This window comes from Nerophis ophidion, linkage group LG17 (genome assembly GCF_033978795.1).
Source record: "Nerophis ophidion isolate RoL-2023_Sa linkage group LG17, RoL_Noph_v1.0, whole genome shotgun sequence".
Taxonomy (NCBI): Eukaryota; Metazoa; Chordata; class Actinopteri; order Syngnathiformes; family Syngnathidae; genus Nerophis; species Nerophis ophidion.
Genome location: NC_084627.1, coordinates 6278292 through 6301606, shown reverse-complemented (window position 1 = coordinate 6301606; position 23315 = coordinate 6278292). Strand labels below are relative to the sequence as shown.

Here is a 23315-nt window from a genome sequence, read left to right as displayed (position 1 = left end):
CTGACAAAAGAGTCGAGGCTCGGTGACTTAGCCTTTATTTGCAAACATCCAGCAACAAGTCATTAGTGGAGGCACAACAATCACATTGGCAACACGGCGTGTACAAAAGGTGAGTCACGTTCCCAGGAGTCAGCATGCACCTCCTCTTCTAAACACTACTTTTGTCACCATGCAGGAAGTGACGCCAGAGCGGGAACTCCACTGCTTAAAAACGCTTTCTAGAAAGACCAAATCAAAGGAAATGTGCGACACGTCAATTAGCCATTGTTACTACAGGAAGGAAGGTACCGCCCCCTGCTGGACCCAGGGGCTGCATGTCCGCCCAAATGGCAGCAAAACACCAGTCAGACAAACAACTTGGAACATGAAAACACTTTTTGTCGTCGTGGCCGCCTTAGATGTGCGCCCAGACGACACAAACTTCTCCTGGCCGCGGGATGCATCTAACATCTGGATGGCGGTACAGTAAGACCTGGTAGGGACAGTCGGCGATGCGTCTAACATCTGGATGGTGGTACAGTGGGACTTGGTAGGGACAGTCGGCGATGCGTCTAACATCTGGATGGTGGTACAGTGGGACTTGGTAGGGACAGTCGGCGATGCGTCTAACATCTGGATGGCGGTACAGTAAGACCTGGTAGGGACAGTCGGCGATGCGTCTAACATCTGGATGGCGGTACAGTGGGACTTGGTAGGGACAGTCGGCGATGCGTCTAACATCTGGATGGCAGTACAGTGGGACTTGGTAGGGACAGTCGGGGATGTGTCTAACACCTGGATGGTGGTACAGTGGGACTTGGTAGGGACAGTCGGGGATGTGTCTAACATCTGGATGGTGGTACAGTGGGACTTGGTAGGGACAGTCGGGGATGCGTCTAACATCTGGATGGCGGTACAGTGGGACTTGGTAGGGACAGTCGGCAATGCGTCTAACATCTGGATGGCGGTACAGTGGGACTTGGTAGGGACAGTCGGGGATGTGTCTAACACCTGGATGGTGGTACAGTGGGACTTGGTAGGGACAGTCGGGGATGCGTCTAACATCTGGATGGTGGTACAGTGGGACTTGGTAGGGGCAGTCGGGGATGCGTCTAACATCTGGATGGTGGTACAGTGGGACTTGGTAGGGACAGTCGGGGATGCATCTAACATCTGGATGGTGGTACAGTAGGACTTGGTAGGGACAGTCGGGGATGCGTCTAACATCTGGATGGTGGTACAGTAGGACTTGGTAGGGACAGTCGGGGATGCGTCTAACATCTGGATGGTGGTACAGTGGGACTTGGTAGGGACAGTCGGGGATGCGTCTAACATCTGGATGGCGGTACAGTGGGACTTGGTAGGGACAGTCGGCAATGCGTCTAACATCTGGATGGTGGTACAGTGGGACTTGGTAGGGACAGTCGGGGATGTGTCTAACACCTGGATGGTGGTACAGTGGGACTTGGTAGGGGCAGTCGGGGATGCGTCTAACATCTGGATGGTGGTACAGTGGGACTTGGTAGGGACAGTCGGGGATGCATCTAACATCTGGATGGTGGTACAGTAGGACTTGGTAGGGACAGTCGGGGATGCGTCTAACATCTGGATGGTGGTACAGTGGGACTTGGTAGGGACAGTCGGGGATGCGTCTAACATCTGGATGGTGGTACAGTCTTGGTAGGGACAGTCGGGGATGCGTCTAATATCTGGATGGTGGTACAGTGGGACTTGGTAGGGACAGTCGGGGATGCGTCTAACATCTGGATGGCAGTACAGTGGGACTTGGTAGGGACAGTCGGCGATGCATCTAACATCTGGATAGCGGTACAGTGGGACTTGGTAGGGACAGTCGGCGATGCGTCTAACATCTGGATGGCAGTACAGTGGGACTTGGTAGGGACAGTCGGCGATGCGTCTAACATCTGGATGGCGGTACAGTGGGACTTGGTAGGGACAGTCGGCGATGCGTCTAACATCTGGATGGTGGTACAGTGGGACTTGGTAGGGACAGTCGGAGATGCGTCTAACATCTGGATGGTAGTACAGTGGGACTTGGTAGGGACAGTCGGGGATGCGTCTAACATCTGGATGGTGGTACAGTAAGACCTGGTAGGGACAGTCGGGGATGCGTCTAACATCTGGATGGTGGTACAGTGGGACTTGGTAGGGACAGTCGGGATGCGTCTAACATCTGGATGGTGGTACAGTGGGACTTGGTAGGGACAGTCGGGGATGCGTCTAACATCTGGATGGCAGTACAGTGGGACTTGGTAGGGACTGTCGCGATGCGTCTAACATCTGGATGGTGGTACAGTAGGACTTGGTAGGGACTGTCGCGATGCGTCTAACATCTGGATGGCGGTACAGTGAGGTGATGACAAAAAGTCCAGTGAGGAGACGAGGACGAGGACGAGGAGGCAGGCAGGCCAACGCTCACAGACCCTGCTGGGCCAGAGAGGCGCTCACCTGGTCGGCCAGCGTGGAGAGCTGCGGGGGGTCGGCCATGTTGAGACTACCGGAGGACGACACGGTGCTGAGCTGCTGGGGGGAGTCCTCCAATGACACGATCTCTGCGCCGTGGTCGGTGCGGGCCTTGGCGCTCTCACGGAAGGTCAGTTTGTGGCTCTCGATCTGCGCACAGGCATGGACACGTGACGCCATCTGCACTCCTCACTTTTAGTGTCAGCGTCTGCACCGGATCATACTCATACACACGGAACACTTAAGGATGTTTATCAAAATGTCACGCTTTATGTATACCAATACTGCTATATCATACTACCCTACTTTGTAGATGTACACACACAGTGGGGCAAAGAAGTATTTAGTCAGCCAGCGATTGTGCAAGTTGTCCCACTTCAAATGATGACAGAGGTCTGTCATTTTCATCATAGGTACACTTCAACTGGGAGAGACAGAATGGGGAAAAAAAATCCAGGAATTCACATTGTAGGATTTTTAAAGAATTATTTTGCTAATTTTGGTGGAAAATAAGTATTTGGTCAAGCATTCAAAGCTCTCACTGATGGAAGGAGGTTTTGGCTCCAAATCTCAGGATACATGGCCCCATTCATTCTTTCCTTAACACGGATCAATCGTCCTGTCCCCTTAGCAGAAAAACAGCCCCAAAGCATGATGTTTCCACCCCCATGCTTCACAGTAGGTATGGTGTTCTTGGGATGCAACTCAGTATTCTTCTTCCTCCAAACACCACCAGTTGAGTTGATAGCAAAAAGTTCTATTCTGGTTTCATCTGACCACATGACATTCTCCCAATCCTCTGCTGTATCATCCATGTATCCATTTTGGTATCAACTCAACTGCTGGTGTTTGGAGGAAGAAGAATGCTGAGTTGCATCCCAAGAACACCACACCTACTGTGAAGCATGGGGGTGGAAACATCATGCTTTGGGGCTGTTTTTCTGCTAAGGGGACAGGACGATTGATCCGTGTTAAGGAAAGAATGAATGGGGCCATGTATCCTGAGATTTGGAGCCAAAACCTCCTTCCATCAGTGAGAGCTTTGAATGCTTGACCAAATACTTATTTTCCACCATGATTTACAAATAAATTCTTTGAAATTCCTACAATGTGAATTCCTGGATTTTTTTTCCCATTCTGTCTCTCCCAGTTGAAGTGTACCTATGATGAAAATGACAGACCTCTGTCATCATTTGAAGTGGGAGAACTTGCACAATCGCTGGCTGACTAAATACTTTTTTGCCCCACTGTGTGTGTGTGTGTGTGTGTGTGTGTGTGTGTGTGTGTGTGTGTGTGTGTGTGTGTGTGTGTGTGTGTGTGTGTGTGTGTGTATGTAAATATAGACATAATGTTTGTATTTATAGCTATTTAATGCATCCAACCTAGGTACTGCCCCCAACTGTCCAGCCAAGGGACTGCATGGAAGAATGTGTATTAATGAAATGGAAGGACAAAGGCTGGAATGACGAAAGATGAGAAAAAGATGTAATGGGGGTGAAGTGAAGGTACTTACTGCTCTCCTCCATCTTTGGGGGGAGGGGGGGCTTCAGTCGGGGTGACAGGGGGGGAGGGGGTGGAGGGGCTGCACTCGCCCTGCGTCCCCCTCGCTCGCTACATGGCGCCAGGAAGGGGGAGGGGCGTGCAACAAAAACAAGACGTGATGGAATCAAACACTGAAAGAAATCAACTGAAAGTGAAACTGAAATCAATAGAAAGTAAAGACATGAGGAAATCATAACAAGTCATACATGGTCATATGAAGTAGTGCATGACATAAATCAGAAGAAGTGTTCAAAGAAATACTAAAGCTGAGTGCAGGAAGTGGGAGAGTCAGTAGTGATGAAACATTTCCTTCTATGATGTAATCCTTTAAGCACTATAATATGATGTAGTCCATCCCTCTTTAAGCACTATAATATGATGTAGTCCATCCTTCTTTAAGCACTATAATATGATGTAGTCCATCCTTCTTTAAGCACTATAATATGATGTAGTCCATCCTTCTTTAAGCACTATAATATGATGTAGTCCATCCTTCTTTAAGCACTATAATATGATGTAGTCCATCCTTCTTTAAGCACTATAATATGATGTAGTCCATCCTTTAAGCACTATAATATGATGTAGTCCATCCTCCTTTAAGCACTATAATATGATGTAGTCCATCCTCCTTTAAGCACTATAATATGATGTAGTCCATCCTCCTTTAAGCACTATAATATGATGTAGTCCATCCTCCTTTAAGCACTATAATATGATGTAGTCCATCCTTTAAGCACTATAATATGATGTAGTCCATCCTTCTTTAAGCACTATAATATGATGTAGTCCATCCTCCTTTAAGCACTATAATATGATGTAGTCCATCCTCCTTTAAGCACTATAATATGATGTAGTCCATCCTTCTTTAAGCACTATAATATGATGTAGTCCATCCTTTAAGCACTATAATATGATGTAGTCCATCCTTCTTTAAGCACTATAATATGATGTAGTCCATCCTTTAAGCACTATAATATGATGTAGTCCATCCTTCTTTAAGCACTATAATATGATGTAGTCCATCCTCCTTTAAGCACTATAATATGATGTAGTCCATCCTCCTTTAAGCACTATAATATGATGTAGTCCATCCTTCTTTAAGCACTATAATATGATGTAGTCCATCCTCCTTTAAGCACTATAATATGATGTAGTCCATCCTCCTTTAAGCACTATAATATGATGTAGTCCATCCTTCTTTAAGCACTATAATATGATGTAGTCCATCCTTTAAGCACTATAATATGATGTAGTCCATCCTTCTTTAAGCACTATAATATGATGTAGTCCATCCTTTAAGCACTATAATATGATGTAGTCCATCCTTCTTTAAGCACTATAATATGATGTAGTCCATCCTCCTTTAAGCACTATAATATGATGTAGTCCATCCTCCTTTAAGCACTATAATATGATGTAGTCCATCCTTCTTTAAGCACTATAATATGATGTAGTCCATCCTTTAAGCACTATAATATGTAGTCCATCCTTCTTTAAGCACTATAATATGATGTAGTCCATCCTTCTTTAAGCACTATAATATGTAGTCCATCCTTCTTTAAGCACTATAATATGATGTAGTCCATCCTTTAAGCACTATAATATGTAGTCCATCCTTCTTTAAGCACTATAATATGATGTAGTCCATCCTTCTTTAAGCACTATAATATGTAGTCCATCCTTCTTTAAGCACTATAATATGATGTAGTCCATCCTTCTTTAAGCACTATAATATGTAGTCCATCCTTCTTTAAGCACTATAATATGATGTAGTCATGATGATGATGTGAGGCAAAGATGTGGTAAATATATTACAATAGTGTTCAGAGATTGTACATTATTATGATGATGACAGTGTGCAGAGAAGGTACATTATTATGATGATGACAGTGTGCAGAGAAGGTACATTATTATGATGATGACAGTGTGCAGAGAAGGTACATTATTATGATGATGACAGTGTGCAGAGAAGGTACATTATTATGATGATGACAGTGTGCAGAGAAGGTACATTATTATGATGATGACAGTGTGCAGAGAAGGTACATTATTATGATGATGACAGTGTGCAGAGAAGGTACATTATTATGATGATGACAGTGTGCAGAGAAGGTACATTATTATGATGATGACAGTGTGCAGAGAAGGTACATTATTATGATGATGACAGTGTGCAGAGAAGGTACATTATTATGATGATGACAGTGTGCAGAGAAGGTACCTTCCTCTGACCGCCTCCAGGAACATGGCCAATGTTGTTGAGAGATCCCACCTTGGACTGAACACGGAACTCCAGCTTCTCATTTTTGATCTCCACGTTCCCACCACCTGAACAATAACAATCATAGTCACAATCCTGATCATAGTCAGAATCACAACCCTGATCATGGTTAGAATCATAGCCAGAACCTGAATAATAATCATATTTACAATTGTGATCGTAATCAGAATCGTGATCAGAATCCTAGCCATAATCAGAATCAGTCATAATTTTAAGCTCATAGTCATAATCGTACTCAGAATCGTGATGATTGTCATAATCATGATCATAGTCATGAACATGAACATAATCATAGTAATATTCAGTCAGAATCTTAGTAATAATCATTGTCATAATTGTAATCTTAGTCATAATCTGTCATAGTCATGATCATAGTAATAACCGTGGTCATAATCATAGTTATAATCATTATTGTAATCATAGTCATAATTGTAATCACGGCCATACTCATTATCAGTCATAATCATAGTTATAATCGGTCATGCTCATAATAGAATCAGAATTATAATCATAATCATGTTAATAGTCAGAATTACATTCATAGTCATAAAAATAATCACAGTCACAATTGTAATCATAGTAATAATCATGGTCATAATCATAGTCATTGTAATCATAATCAGTCATACTCATGATCATAATCATAACTGTGGTCATAATTGTAATCAGTCATGATCATAGTCATTATTGTATTTGTAATACTCAGTCATTATTGTAATTGTAATATTCATAGTCATAATAGTAATCATGGTCGTAATCAGTCCTAATCATAGTTATGATCATGATAATATTCAGAATCATACTCATAATTGTAATCATAGTCATAACAATAATCAGTCCTATTCATAGTCATAATCATAGTGATAGTTGTCATGGTGATCAGGATGCTATGTAAGTAAGTTGGTAGGAGAGTGGATGAGATGAAGTGTTGTCACCTGGTTTGTGACGGATGTTGTCTTTGGAGCCACACTTGGACGTCACGTTGCTCACGTCCACTTTCTTGTGCACGATCTGCACCTGAAAACATCAACCACCATCACTACCAACACCACTCTTGTCACACCGACGCCAACACCGCTCTTGTCGCGCCGACGCCAACACCGCTCTTGTCGCACCGACGCCAACACCGCTCTTGTCGCGCCGACGCCAACACCGCTCTTGTCGCGCCGACGCCAACACCGCTCTTGTCGCACCGACGCCAACACCGCTCTTGTCGCGCCGACGCCAACACCGCTCTTGTCGCGCCGACGCCAACACCGCTCTTGTCGCGCCGACGCCAACACCGCTCTTGTCGCGCCGACGCCAACACCGCTCTTGTCGCACCGACGCCAACACCGCTCTTGTCGCGCCGACGCCAACACCGCTCTTGTCGCGCCGACGCCAACACCCCTCTTGTCGCACCGACGCCAACACCGCTCTTGTCGCACCGACGCCAACACCGCTCTTGTCGCGCCGACGCCAACACCGCTCTTGTCGCGCCGACGCCAACACCGCTCTTGTCGCGCCGACGCCAACACCGCTCTTGTCGCGCCGACGCCAACACCCCTCTTGTCGCGCCGACGCCAACACCGCTCTTGTCGCGCCGACGCCAACACCGCTCTTGTCGCGCCGACGCCAACACCGCTCTTGTCGCGCCGACGCCAACACCGCTCTTGTCGCGCCGACGCCAACACCGCTCTTGTCGCGCCGACGCCAACACCGCTCTTGTCGCGCCGACGCCAACACCGCTCTTGTCGCGCCGACGCCAACACCGCTCTTGTCGCGCCGACGCCAACACCGCTCTTGTCGCGCCGACGCCAACACCGCTCTTGTCGCGCCGACGCCAACACCGCTCTTGTCGCACCGACGCCAACACCGCTCTTGTCGCACCGACGCCAACACCGCTCTTGTCGCACCGACGCCAACACCGCTCTTGTCGCACCGACGCCAACACCGCTCTTGTCGCACCGACGCCAACACCGCTCTTGTCGCACCGACGCCAACACCGCTCTTGTCGCGCCGACGCCAACACCGCTCTTGTCGCGCCGACGCCAACACCGCTCTTGTCGCGCCGACGCCAACACCGCTCTTGTCGCGCCGACGCCAACACCCCTCTTGTCGCGCCGACGCCAACACCCCTCTTGTCGCGCCGACGCCAACACCCCTCTTGTCGCGCCGACGCCAACACCCCTCTTGTCGCGCCGACGCCAACACCCCTCTTGTCGCGCCGACGCCAACACCCCTCTTGTCGCGCCGACGCCAACACCCCTCTTGTCGCGCCGACGCCAACACCGCTCTTGTCGCGCCGACGCCAACACCGCTCTTGTCGCGCCGACGCCAACACAGCTCTTGTCGCGCCGACGCCAACACCGCTCTTGTCGCGCCGACGCCAACACCGCTCTTGTCGCGCCGACGCCAACACCGCTCTTGTCGCGCCGACGCCAACACCGCTCTTGTCGCGCCGACGCCAACACCGCTCTTGTCGCGCCGACGCCAACACCGCTCTTGTCGCGCCGACGCCAACACCGCTCTTGTCGCGCCGACGCCAACACCGCTCTTGTCGCGCCGACGCCAACACCGCTCTTGTCGCGCCGACGCCAACACCGCTCTTGTCGCGCCGACGCCAACACCGCTCTTGTCGCGCCGACGCCAACACCGCTCTTGTCGCGCCGACGCCAACACCGCTCTTGTCGCGCCGACGCCAACACCGCTCTTGTCGCGCCGACGCCAACACCGCTCTTGTCGCGCCGACGCCAACACCGCTCTTGTCGCGCCGACGCCAACACCGCTCTTGTCGCGCCGACGCCAACACCGCTCTTGTCGCGCCGACGCCAACACCGCTCTTGTCGCGCCGACGCCAACACCGCTCTTGTCGCGCCGACGCCAACACCGCTCTTGTCGCGCCGACGCCAACACCGCTCTTGTCGCGCCGACGCCAACACCGCTCTTGTCGCGCCGACGCCAACACCGCTCTTGTCGCGCCGACGCCAACACCGCTCTTGTCGCGCCGACGCCAACACCGCTCTTGTCGCGCCGACGCCAACACCGCTCTTGTCGCGCCGACGCCAACACCGCTCTTGTCGCGCCGACGCCAACACCGCTCTTGTCGCGCCGACGCCAACACCACTGTTTGATTGATTGATTGCTAAGTGTAGTGACATGTTAAAGAATGTGATCAATGTAATGCTTTGATGTGACAAAGAGCCAAAAGGTTTGTTTCCATTGTGCTCCTCTCAATATTCATCACATGTCACACATTCAACATCATCACATGTCATACATTCAACATCATCACATGTCACACATTCAACAATAAAAGATATATCACTAACTTGTATAAAAAACTAACTTTAAAAGATGTATAAATGATGTACATGTACACAGTATACATGGCAGCTGATTTGAAAAACTATATATATGATAATATATACAAAAATGGGGGGGAGTGTATATACACTATGTACATGTTGTCTCCAAGAGTCTGCAAAACGCAATGACAAAATATATGCACTATAAGCACATAAAAGTATATATAGACTATAAACACATATAAATATATATGTAGGCCACATTAATATACATTCACTATAACCACATTAATATATATATATATATATATATATATATATACATAGATGATAACCACATATAAATATATATACACTATAACCACATTAATATATATACATATACATAGATGATAACCACATATAAATATATACATAAACCACATATAAATATATTTTTACAACATATATTAATAATAGATTATATTTGTAAAAAAAAACACTTAACGTTGAGCAAACAAGCTCAAAGTGCCACAGTGTAAAAAAATAGTAATGATAATAATAAAAAGATGATAAAAATAAATAAAATATAAAACTAGAAACAGCCAAATAGTTAGAATCAGCATGCATGTCTATAAAAAGGCTTTTTTGATAAGATGGGTTTTTAAGCCTTTTTTAAAAGCATCCACGGTCTTAGGTGCCCTCAGGTGGTCAGGGAGAGTGTTCCACAGATAAATATACATAGACTATAAACACATTGAAATATATACCAGCCAGAGGTGGGTAGAGTAGCCAGAAATTGTACTCAAGTAAGATCAAGATGGCGGCGCCGAGGGGCTCTTGATAAAGATGGAACATTTGGCAAAAATACCGGACAATTCTTCAAATTTCCTGGCTGGCTTACAGCGTGGTCACTCTGTGATCACTTACGACCGCCAGACAATTCTGGATGTGGATAGATTGGGCCGTTTTAGACTAGATCGGGCCGTTTTGGACTGATAGACCTGCTAGCTAGCATGGGAATACTTCGCCGGCTACACCCAGCGGCCTGTGAAGCAGGGGAGTATAGTACCAGCGGGGGCCGTCTACGGAGCAGACGCAAGCGGTGTGATCGGAAGCAGAAACGCGGATGCCGAGCGGGGCTAAAAACAAAGCAAAAGGCTAATCCCCACAGAACACCCCTTCCCTCCATCCTGAAGCCGGATTTAAAAGGAAGACCCGAGCCTGCTAGACTGGGTGAGGAGTCAGTTAAGTTAGAACAAGTTTTTTCTGCTTTGATTGTTTCAGAAATGGACATGCGTTTTACTGAGGTGGCTAACTATGATGCATTCCGTTTATCAAAGCACCAAACAAACAATCGGAAAATTCCCGTCATATCTATTCCTAGATATGGTCGTAATTATTTTAAGTGCACTAAGCATAATAAACACAACATTATTAATATTGCTACTATGGATAATTTAATTTAAAAATTCCCTAAAACAGCCCACTACCTATAGTATAGTTTTTTTTTAAACATAAGATCATTGTCTCCCAAAACGTTGTTAGTTAATGAGGTCATCAGAAACAACAATCTTAACGTCATCGGTCTCAGTGAAACCTGGCTTAAACCAAACTACTTTTTTGCTCTAAATGAGGCATCTCCTCCTAACTATACGTATGTGCATATTGCCCGTCCCCTTAAAAGGGGTGGGGGGTTCACATTAATATACAATGAAAACTTTAACCTTAGTCCTAAATGTAAATCGTTTGAGGTGCTTACTAGGAGGTCTGTCACACCGCTACCTCTATACCTGGCTGTTATCTACCGCCCCCCAGGGTCCTATTTGGACTTTATCAATGAATTCTCAAGAGTTTGTTGCTGATCTAGTGACACACGCCGATAATATAATCATAATGGGGGACTTTAATATCCATATGAATACCCCATCGGACCCACCGTGCGTAGCGCTCCAGACTATAGTTGATAGCTGTGGTCTTACACAAATAATAAATGAACCCACGCATTGCAACGGAAATACGATAGGCCTAGTGCTTGTCAGGGGTATCACCGTTTCCAAAGTTACGATACTCCCGTATACTAAAGTATTGTCCGATCATTACCTAATAATAATAATAACTGCTATAGCAGCCGCAACATTAATACGGCCACAACGACGACTCTTGCTGACCTACTGCCCTCGGTAATGGGACCATTCCCAAAGTATGTGGGCTCTATTGATAACCTCACTAACAACTTTAACCACGCCCTGCACCAAACCATTGATAGTATAGCACCGCTGAAGTTAAAAAAAGGTGTTCCCCGTGGTTTACAGAAGAAACTAGAGCTCAGAAATTTTTATGTAGAAAGCTGAAACGCAAATGGCGCACGACTAAACTTGAGGTGCACCATCAAGCATGGAGTGATAGTTTAATAACTTATAAACACATGCTTACCTTAGCTAAAGCTAAATATTACTCAAATCTCATCCACCTTAATAAAAACGATCCAAAATTTTTGTTTAGTACGGTAGCATCGCTAACCCAACAAGGGACTCCTTCCAGTAGCTCCACCCACTCAGCTGATGACTTTATGAAGTTCTTTAATAAGAAAATGGAAGTCATTAGAAAGGAGATTAAAGACAATGCGTCCCAGCTACAACGGGGTTCTATTAACACTGACACGATGGTATATACGGCGGATACGGCCCTCCAAAATAGTTTCTCTCGTTTTGAGGAAATAACATTAGAGGAATTGTTACAACGTGTAAATGGAATAAAACAAACAACATGCTTACTTGACCCACTTCCTGGGAAACTGATCAAGGAGCTCTTTGTATTATTAGGTCCATCAGTGCTAAATATTATAAACTTATCACTCTCCTCGGGCACTGTTCCCCTAGCATTCAAAAAAGCGGTTATTCATCCTCTCCTTAAAAGACCTAACCTCGATCCTGACCTCATGGTAAACTACCGACCGGAGTCTCACCTTCCCTTTATTTCAAAAATCCTCGAAAAAATTGTTGCGGAGCAGTTAAATGAACACTTAGCGTCTGACAATCTATGTGAAACCTTTCAATCCGGTTTCAGGGCAAATCACTCGACTGAGACAGCCCTCGCAAAAATGACTAATGATCTATTGCTAACGATGGATTCTGATGCGTCATCTATGTTGCTGCTCCTCCATCTTAGCGCTGCTTCCCATACCGTCAATCATAATATTTTATTAGAGCGTATCAAAACACGAATTGGTATGTCAGACTTAGCCCTGTCTTGGTTTAACTCTTATCTTACTGATAGGATGCAGTGTGTCTCCCATATCAATGTGACCTCGGACTACGTTAAGGTAACGTGTGGAGTTCCCCAGGGTTCGGTCCTTGGCCCTGCACTCTTCAGCATCTACATGCTGCCACTAGGTGACATCATACATGTTAGCTTTCACTGTTATGCTGATGACAGCCAACTCTACATGCCCCTAAAGCTGACCAACACGCCGGATTGTAGTCAGCTGGGGGCGTGTCTTACTGACATTAAACAATGGATGTCCGCTAACTTTTTGCAACTCAACGCCAAAAAAATGGAAATGCTGATTAACGGTCCTGCTAGACACCGACCTCTATTTAATAATACCACCTTAACATTTGACAACCAAACAATTAAACAAGGCGACTCGGTAAAGAATCTGGGTATTATCTTCCACCCAACTCTCTCCTTTGAGGCACACATTAAAAGCGTTACTAAAACGGCCATCATTCCATTTTCTACCGCTTATTCCCTTTCGGGGTCGCGGGGGGCGCTGGCGCCTATCTCAGCTACAATCGGGTGGAAGGCGGGGTACACCCTGGACAAGTCGCCAACACAGATAGACAACATTCACACACTAGGACCAATTCTTTCATCTCCGTAATATCGCTAAAATTCGCTCCATTTTGTCCACTAAAGACGCCGAGATCATTATCCATGCGTTTGTTACGTCTCGCCTCGACTACTGTAACCTATTATTTTCGGGTCTCCCCATGTCTAGCATTAAAAGATTACAGTTGGTACAAAATGCGGCTGCTAGACTTTTGACAAGAACAAGAAAGTTTGATCATATTACGCCTGTACTGTATATACCTTTATATACATACATATATACCTATACTGTATATACCTTTATATACATATATACATACATATGTACCTATACTGTATATACCTTTATATACATACATATATACCTATACTGTATATACCTTTATATACATATATACATACATATGTACCTATACTGTATATACCTTTATATACATACATATATACCTATACTGTATATACCTTTATATACATATATACATACATATATACCTATACTGTATATACCTTTATATACATATATACATACATATGTACCCATACTGTATATACCTTTATATACATACATATATACCTATACTGTATATACCTTTATATACATATATACATACATATATACCTATACTGTATATACCTTTATATACATATATACATACATATATACCTATACTGTATATACCTTTATATACATACATATATACCTATACTGTATATACCTTTATATACATATATACATACATATATACCTATACTGTATATACCTTTATATACATATATACCTATACTGTATATACCTTTATATACATATATACATACATATATACCTATACTGTATATACCTTTATATACATACATATATACCTATACTGTATATACCTTTATATACATATATACATACATATATACCTATACTGTATATACCTTTATATACATATATACCTATACTGTATATACCTTTATATACATATATACATACATATGTACCTATACTGTATATACCTTTATATACATATATACATACATATATACCTATACTGTATATACCTTTATATACATATATACATACATATATACCTATACTGTATATACCTTTATATACATATATACATACATATATACCTATACTGTATATGCCTTTATATACATATATACCTATACTGTATATACCTTTATATACATATATACATACATATGTACATATACTGTATATACCTTTATATACATATATACATACATATGTACCTATACTGTATATACCTTTATATACATATATACATACATATATACCTATACTATATATACCTTTATATACATATATACATACATATATACCTATACTGTATATACCTTTATATACATATATACATACATATATACCTATACTGTATATACCTTTATATACATATATACATACATATATACCTATACTGTATATACCTTTATATACATATATACATACATATATACCTATACTGTATATACCTTTATATACATATATACATACATATATACCTATACTGTATATACCTTTATATACATATATACATACATATATACCTATACTGTATATACCTTTATATACATATATACATACATATATACCTATACTGTATATACCTTTATATACATATATACATACATATATACCTATACTGTATATACCTTTATATACATATATACATACATATATACCTATACTGGCTCACCTGCACTGGCTTCCTGTGCACTTAAGATGTGACTTTAAGGTTTTACTACTTATGTATAAAATACTACACGGTCTAGCTCCATCCTATCTTGCCGATTGTATTGTACCATATGTCCCGGCAAGAAATCTGCCTTCAAAAGACTCCGGCTTATTAGTGATTCCCAAAGCCCAAAAAAAGTCTGCGGGCTATAGAGCGTTTTCCGTTCGGGCTCCAGTACTCTGGAATGTTCGAGATGCTACCTCAGTAGAAGCATTTAAGTCTCACCTTAAAACTCATTTGTATACTCTAGCCTTTAAATAGACCTCCTTTTTAGACCAGTTGTCCACCAGGAACATGGAGCCAGACTTAGACTGGACATGACTATAGTCCACCAGGAACATGGAGCCAGACTTAGACTGGACATGACTATAGTCCACCAGGAACATGGAGCCAGACTTAGACTGGACATGACTATAGTCCACCAGGAACATGGAGCCAGACTTAGACTGGACATGACTATAGTCCACCAGGAACATGGAGCCAGACTTAGACTGGACATGACTATAGTCCACCAGGAACATGGAGCCAGACTTAGACTGGACATGACTATAGTCCACCTAATTGTCTCCTCACCTTTCCGCCTCCTGGCGTGTGCTTCATGTTGATCTTGGACCCACATCGGGACTGCACGCTTGTTATGTCCAGCTTCTTGTCCAGGATTTGAACCTGCAACCAGAAGGAAAGCGGGACTTAAAGTGGGAGGGGCCAGCTAGAACTAGCACTGGTTACTCACGTTGCCGCCACCGGGCACGTGTTTGAGGTTGGCCTTGGAGCCGCACTTGGACTGCACGCTGCTGTAGTCCACCTTTTGGTCCAGGATCTGCACCTGCCGAAAAGACAAGGTTTGCACCAGGGGCCATTGGGTTGAGTTTTTCCTTGCCCTGATGTGGGATCTGAGCCCAGGATGTGGTTGTGGCTTGTGCAGCCATTTGAGACATTTGTGATTAAGGGCTATAGAAGTCAACTTTAATTGATTGATTGATTGATTGATTGACTTACAAGAAGATTAAGATACAAACTTGAGACTGGTCCAAAATAATCAGGTTTTTAAGTAGAAAGAAGTCCCAGGAGAACTGGGAGGAGTCCAGGTAACTTTTGAAAGTCATTCCAAGACCACAGATTTTAGGTTTCACTCATGCTAACTGTAAGCGTGCTAACTATTTTAGCTCATGTTGCTCATATTGACACTATCTGGCCATAGTGCTAACTGTTAGCATTTGTGGCTCTGTAGCATTGTTTAGGGAACTTGCATGTCCTCAGTCTTTCTAATCTATATGTGGTACTGGTTTTGAAAAACCATCATCAATTGATCTGGGGCCCTCAGTGAGAAACGCTCAGGCACCCCTGGACTGCTCTGTTATGCCCCGCCCACAAGTTTACCTTTCCCCCGCCCGGCTGATGCTTGATGTTTTCTGTCGATCCAATCTTGGACTTGACGCCTTTCAAGTCGGGTACCGGCGTGGGGGCGGCGGCCAGAGGGGCCGGGGGACGACTCTTCAGGGACCCCGGTGACTTGGGCGTACTGCGGACAACCGCCACCTTTTTTACTTTGTGGGCGTCGCCCACTGACTTTCCAGGGAGTGCCTGACTGGAAGGAGACTTGGGAGTGCCGGGACTGCTTTGTCCACTGGTCACGTCTGAAACCCGGGACAGCGACAGGATTCAAAGATTGCAAAGTCCTGGATCAGGACTTCATTTTCTTTGCACTGAATAAGGTGGGCGGAGTCTAGTTGCCATACCTGGCTGAGGTCTGGCAGCCACCTTGCTTCCACAGGTTTGTGACTTGAGGCCTGCGACATTCTGCAAGACAACCGAGCCGTGAGAGGTCTTCATCACCTCGCTGAAGGACCCAAACCACGTACCTTGTCCACGGCGCCGTTCTCCATCTTGGCAGCAGCTGCACGGGGAAGACAAGACCAGAAGGTGAGTCCACCTCACCTGCACATTTACAAGTAGGCAGGTGTGCAAAAAGAGCAGCTGTCAAACATGCTGACTTCCAAAAACTGTCCTTGGCTGGATTGGCAGACTAGAGACTCAGGTCTTCTTCACGCGGGCAGCCATCCACTTCTTTGTGCACCTCAAACCATTCAATCACCTCTGAACATGCACTTTGTCTTCCACGACATGGCAGCGGGTTGACTACAACTTACTTTACCATCACTTTGTCTTCCACGACATGGCAGCAGGTGGACTACAACTTACTTTACCTGCACTTTGTCTTCCACGACATGGCAGCAGGTGGACTACAACTTACTTTACCTGCACTTTGTCTTCCACTACATGGCAGCAGGTGGACTACAACTTACTTTACCTGCACTTTGTCTTCCACTACATGGCAGAAGGTGGACTACAACTTACTTTACCTGCACTTTGTCTTCCACTACATGGCAGCAGGTGGACTACAACTTACTTTACCTGCACTTTGTCTTCCACGACATGGCAGCAGGTGGACTACAACTTACTTTACCTGCACTTTGCTGCTAGCGGGGTGTATAATATAGTCAGGAAGTGTCATGGATGCAAAGGACTTTGGGTATTTGTTTGGTTGTGTTACTGTGAGGATGTTCTCCTGAAATGTGTTTGTCATTCTTGTGTGGTGTGGCTTCACAGTGTGGCGCATATTAGTAAGAGTGTTAAAATGGTTTCTATCACAAGCATTAGTGTACTTTGTGTCACCCAGCATGCCTTGCAGTTGTGTGTCTGCAGAAGTCACACACACATGATGCTGGACTGTCGAGTAGATCAGGCGACAAAGCTAATGGCTTCATAGCACGCCCTAATACTTATTATCTGGGTGACATCCTAGAGAATGTTTACGTCTCTTATTGTCTTCTTCGCTTGATGACACGGGTCCAAAATGGCTCTTTGAACGGTAAAGGTTAGCGATCAAGTATAGAAAATATTTACAAATGGTTCAACCGCCACCCGCCCGAATTTATTCAAAATCTATTTTTTCGTCACATCACCCAGCCGACCCAAACCACGCATCTCTAGTTCACTTGTGTGTGATATCATGTGCGATACAAACAGTCCTGCAGCGTGTTTACTTGTGTGTGATATCATGTGCGATACAAGCAGTCCTGCAGAGTGTTTACTTGTGTGTGATATCATGTGCGATACAAACAGTCCTGCAGCGTGTTTACTTGTGTGTGATATCATGTGCGATACAAACAGTCCTGCAGCGTGTTTACTTGTGTGTGATATCATGTGCGATACAAGCAGTGTGTTAACTTGTGTGTGATATCATGTGCGATACAAACAGTCCTGCAGCGTGTTTACTTGTGTGTGATATCATGTGCGATACAAACAGTCCTGCAGCGTGTTTACTTGTGTGATATCATGTGCGATACAAGCAGTGTGTTAACTTGTGTGTGATATCATGTGCGATGCAAACAGTCCTGCAGCGTGTTTACTTGTGTGTGATATCATGTGCGATACAAGCAGTCCTGCAGAGCGTTCACTTGTGTGTGATATCATGTGCGATACAAACAGTGTTAACTTGTGTGTGATATCATGTGAGAGACAAGCAGTCCTGCAGAGTGTTTACTTGTGTGTGATATGTGCGATACAAGCAGTTCTGCAGCGTGTTTACTTGTGTGTTGGATATCATGTGCGATACAGAGTGTTAACTTGTGTGTGATATCATGTGCGATACAAGCAGTCCTGCAGAGTGTTTACTTGTGTGTGATATCATGTGTGATACAAGCAGTCCTGCAGAGTGTTTACTTGTGTGTGATATCATGTACGATACAAGCAGTCCTGCAGCGTGTTTACTTGTGTGTGATATCATGTGCGATACAAGCAGTCATGCAGAGTGTTTACTTGTGTGTGATATCATGTGCGATACAAACAGTCCTGCAGAGTGTTTACTTGTGTGTGATATCATGTGCGATACAAACAGTCCTGCAGCGTGTTTACTTGTGTGTGATATCATGTGCGATACAAGCAGTCCTGCAGCGTGTTCACTTGTGTGATATTATGTGCGATACAAGCAGTCCTGCAGAGTGTTTACTTGTGTGTGATATCATGTGCGATACAAACAGTGTGTTAACTTGTGTGTGATATCATGTGCGATACAAACAGTCCTGCAGCGTGTTTACTTGTGTGTGATATCATGTGCGATACAAGCAGTCCTGCAGCGTGTTTACTTGTGTGTGATATCATGTGTGATACAAGCAGTCCTGCAGCGTGTTTACTTGTGTGTGATATCATGTGCGATACAAACAGTGTGTTAACTTGTGTGTGATATCATGTGCGATACAAACAGTCCTGCAGCGTGTTTACTTGTGTGTGATATCATGTGCGATACAAGCAGTCCTGCAGCGTGTTTACTTGTGTGTTGGATATCATGTGCGATACAAACAGAGTGTTAACTTGTGTGTGATATCATGTGAGAGACAAGCAGTCCTGCAGCATGTTTACTTGTGTGTGATATCATGTGCGATACAAGCAGTTCTGCAGAGCGTTCACTTGTGTGTGATATCATGTGTGATACAAGAAGCAGTCCTGCAACGTGTTCACTCGTGTGATATCATTTGCGATACAAGCAGTCCTGCAACGTGTTCACTTGTGTGTGATATCATGTGCGATACAAGCAGTCCTGCAGCGTGTTTACTTGTGTGTGATATCATGTGCGATACAAACAGAGTGTTAACTTGTGTGTGATATCATGTGTGATACAAGCAGTCCTGCAGCGTGTTTACTTGTGTGTGATATCATGTGCGATACAAACAGAGTGTTAACTTGTGTGTGATATCATGTGAGAGACAAGCAGTCCTGCAGAGTGTTTACTTGTGTGTGATATCATGTGCGATACAAGCAGTCCTGCAGAGTGTTCACTTGTGTGTGATATCATGTGCGATACAAGCAGTCCTGCAGTGTGTTCACGTGTGTGTGATATCATGTGCGATACAAGCAGTCCTGCAGAGTGTTCACGTGTGTGTGATATCATGTGCGATACAAACAGAGTGTTAACTTGTGTGTGATATCATGTGAGAGACAAGCAGTCCTGCAGAGTGTTCACTTGTGTGTGATATCATGTGCGATACAAGCAGTCCTGCAGCGTGTTTACTTGTGTGTGATATCATGTGCGATACAAACAGAGTGTTAACTTGTGTGTGATATCATGTGTGATACAAGCAGTCCTGCAGCGTGTTTACTTGTGTGTGATATCATGTGCGATACAAACAGAGTGTTAACTTGTGTGTGATATCATGTGAGAGACAAGCAGTCCTGCAGAGTGTTTACTTGTGTGTGATATCATGTGCGATACAAGCAGTCCTGCAGAGTGTTCACTTGTGTGTGATATCATGTGCGATACAAGCAGTCCTGCAGTGTGTTCACGTGTGTGTGATATCATGTGCGATACAAGCAGTCCTGCAGAGTGTTCACGTGTGTGTGATATCATGTGCGATACAAACAGAGTGTTAACTTGTGTGTGATATCATGTGAGAGACAAGCAGTCCTGCAGAGTGTTCACTTGTGTGTGATATCATGTGCGATACAAACAGAGTGTTAACTTGTGTGTGATATCATGTGAGAGACAAGCAGTCCTGCAGAGTGTTCACTTGTGTGTGATATCATGTGCGATACAAACAGAGTGTTAACTTGTGTGTGATATCATGTGAGAGACAAGCAGTCCTGCAGAGTGTTCACTTGTGTGTGATATCATGTGTGATACAAGCAGTCATGCAGAGTGTTCACTTGTGTGTGATATCATGTGCGATACAAGCAGTCCTGCAGAGTGTTCACTTTTGTGTGTGATATCATGTGCGATACAAGCAGTCCTACAGTGTGTTTACTTGTGTGTGATATCATGTGCGATACAAGCAGTCCTGCAGAGTGTTCACTTGTGTGTGATATCATGTGCGATACAAGCAGTCCTGCAGAGTGTTCACTTGTGTGTGATATCATGTGCGATACAAGCAGTCCTGCAGAGTGTTCACTTTTGTGTGTGATATCATGTGCGATACAAGCAGTCCTGCAGAGTGTTCACATGTGTGTGATATCATGTGCGATACAAGCAGTCCTGCAGAGTGTTCACATGTGTGTGATATCATGTGCGATACAAGCAGTCCTGCAGAGTGTTCACATGTGTGATATGTGCGATACAAGCAGTCCTGCAGAGTGTTCACATGTGTGATATTATGTGCGATACAAGCAGTCCTGCAGAGTGTTCACTTTTGTGTGTGATATCATGTGCGATACAAGCAGTCCTACAGTGTGTTTACTTGTGTGTGATATCATGTGCGATACAAGCAGTCCTGCAGAGTGTTCACTTGTGTGTGATATCATGTGCGATACAAGCAGTCCTGCAGAGTGTTCACTTGTGTGTGATGTCATGTGCGATACATGTCATTTTGCACGACGATGTCATGCAGGTGATTATATCATTGTCTTTGTCGCACAGGTGAGATGGAAGTCCCGCCCACTTGCTGCTATACACACTGTCTGTAGTGCAGCTTTTAAAGGGGCGGAGCCTCATGGTCACATGACAGGGAAGAGGAAGTAGTCAGGTGACTGACCTGTCACCTGCACGTGCTCGTTGAGGCTCATGGCGGCGAAAGAAGCGTTGGCGCCGGCTGCGCTGGTGTAGCTGTTGGCGGCGTAGTCCATGCTGAGTGACGTCTGGCGTGCACAGAGGAGGCGGAGTCAGCGGGTGTGATGTCATACGTGACAGACAGCTTGTGAAAGGGACACGAGGAGGACGGAGTTGTGTTGCCGCCGCGCCGCCGCACCTCAAATAGACACCAGCCCAAAATAACCTGCTCCACATGATGTCACTTCCTGTTTGCCCTGGTGACCACGCCCACAAACCTCCCCTTCCACAAGATGGCTAAAGCGACCATCATGGCGTCGACGTACTCGCAGCTCACATGTGGAGGAGGCGGAGCTTCCTGGAAGCAACTCTTCTGATGACATCATCAACGCCACCTGACCACCCCCCGCCCCCTTTTGCTCCATTGCTTGTGACCCAGTTTGCTGTGGGCGGAGCCTAGGCTGACCTTTCACCCCTCATGTCACGTGACCTCACGATGACGTCATGATAGCAGCGAGCTAACCGGCCAGCTGTCAACAAAGGTGGGGGTGTTACGCGCCTCCATCACATTGTCGTCACGTGCACGCGCACCCTCACATTCCCCTGCACCTGACGCTGTTCACGCGGGGGTTCTAGAAGCTTCCACGGTACATGTTCTAGAAGGAAGCAGCGCGTGCGTGAGACGAGCCCGACATCAACACAAAGGCGCGACGTGCACGTGTGCGCGTGGACGTGCTCGAGGGATGGAGACATTTTTCGTCGCGTGCACGCGCCGAGCGACACCCGCGCTTCTTCGATAAAAGGCGACGTGGACGCAAACACGCACGCGCCTTTTCACGCCACGCCAGCCAGTCGGCTTGGTGTGCGTGACCCGTCCGCGCGCGACCTCTCACGTGCACGTCAGGCGAAAAAGATGCAGAGGCCGAGCTGGCGCGTGTGCACGCGACCTCATCGGCGAGTGCGACGGTTCGGTTCCGACTGGAGCGAAGGTCGGGTTCTTCTTACCTGAGTGTGCGTGCACGCGGACGTGTCTGCTCTTCAGCGGCGGTCTCACCGGGCGCGCACTCGCTGCTGCTTGCCGTGCGCGCTCAGGCCGCTGGGGGGCGCGCCTGCGATGAAAGCTGAGGCCGTGCACGCGCTTGGACTTGGCGCGCAACTGACTCGGAAGAGGATTTTTTATTTAAACTATTATTTGTCTTCTTCTTCTTCTTCTTCTTATTCTTCTTCTTCTTCTTCTTCTTCTTCTCGGTGGCGTGCTGGACAACAAGATGGCCGCCAACATCAAAGGACTTCTGTCCTCTCGCCCCGGTGGCGCCTAGCACAGATGACGTCATCAGACCCACTATTCGGGAAGGGAAAAGGGGCGGAGACACTTTTGTGTACATCCTGATGACAACTTTGAAAAACAACAACACGCTTCTTACCTCAGATGCAACACCTTGACAACATTATCCTCCATCCATCCATTTCCTACCGCTTGTCCCTTTCAGGGTCACAATATAACAGCAACAACTACAAACCCTGTTTCCATATGAGTTGGGAAATTGTGTTAGTTTTCAAGCCATATTCTGTTGAATATGCTACAAAGACAACATATTTGATGTTCAAACTCATAAACTTTATTTTTTTTTGCAAATAATAATAAA

At 45.2% G+C, this 23315-nt stretch overlaps 2 protein-coding genes across 4 annotated transcripts; both read right to left on the bottom strand.

Annotated features, from left to right (window-relative positions):
• Window positions 1-19: 19 nt before the first annotated feature.
• LOC133535901 (mucin-2-like) lies at window positions 20-1638 on the bottom strand. The gene is made up of 2 exons (XM_061875945.1): window positions 775-1638; window positions 20-666 (listed from the first exon to the last, which is right to left on the bottom strand). Exons 1-2 carry the CDS (start codon window positions 1636-1638, stop codon window positions 271-273), a joined length of 1260 nt encoding a protein of 419 aa, XP_061731929.1. The 3' UTR covers window positions 20-270.
• A 770-nt stretch (window positions 1639-2408) lies between these two features.
• Window positions 2409-22987, bottom strand: LOC133535907 (microtubule-associated protein tau-like). 3 transcript variants are annotated; one of them, XM_061875955.1, is made up of 11 exons: window positions 22675-22987; window positions 21656-21758; window positions 16994-17028; window positions 16871-16931; window positions 16512-16768; window positions 15865-15957; window positions 15705-15797; window positions 7222-7303; window positions 6227-6333; window positions 3977-4074; window positions 2448-2613 (listed from the first exon to the last, which is right to left on the bottom strand). In XM_061875955.1, exons 2-11 carry the CDS (start codon window positions 21744-21746, stop codon window positions 2595-2597), a joined length of 936 nt encoding a protein of 311 aa, XP_061731939.1. In that variant the 5' UTR covers window positions 21747-21758; window positions 22675-22987; the 3' UTR covers window positions 2448-2594. The 3 variants fall into 3 exon arrangements, with proteins under 3 accessions (XP_061731938.1, XP_061731942.1, XP_061731939.1); XM_061875954.1 differs by lacking the exon at window positions 3977-4074 and having other exon boundaries at window positions 2409-2613; window positions 22675-22985; XM_061875958.1 differs by lacking the exons at window positions 3977-4074; window positions 21656-21758 and having other exon boundaries at window positions 2409-2613; window positions 22675-22985.
• Between the last annotated feature and the right edge of the window lie 328 nt (window positions 22988-23315).

Coding starts and splice junctions, on each gene's coding strand:
- LOC133535901 (XM_061875945.1), bottom strand. CDS start 1,638: ATGTTAGACGCATCCCCGACTGTCCCTACCAAGTCCCACTGTACCACC. Junction 667..774: donor CCCACTGTACCACCATCCAG/GTGTTAGACACA, acceptor ACCGCCATCCAG/ATGTTAGACGCATCGCCGAC.
- LOC133535907 (XM_061875954.1), bottom strand. CDS start 21,746: ATGGACTACGCCGCCAACAGCTACACCAGCGCAGCCGGCGCCAACGCT. Junction 15,798..15,864: donor ACGTGCCCGGTGGCGGCAAC/GTGAGTAACCAG, acceptor TTCTGGTTGCAG/GTTCAAATCCTGGACAAGAA. Junction 7,304..15,704: donor ACACGCCAGGAGGCGGAAAG/GTGAGGAGACAA, acceptor TGATGTTTTCAG/GTGCAGATCGTGCACAAGAA.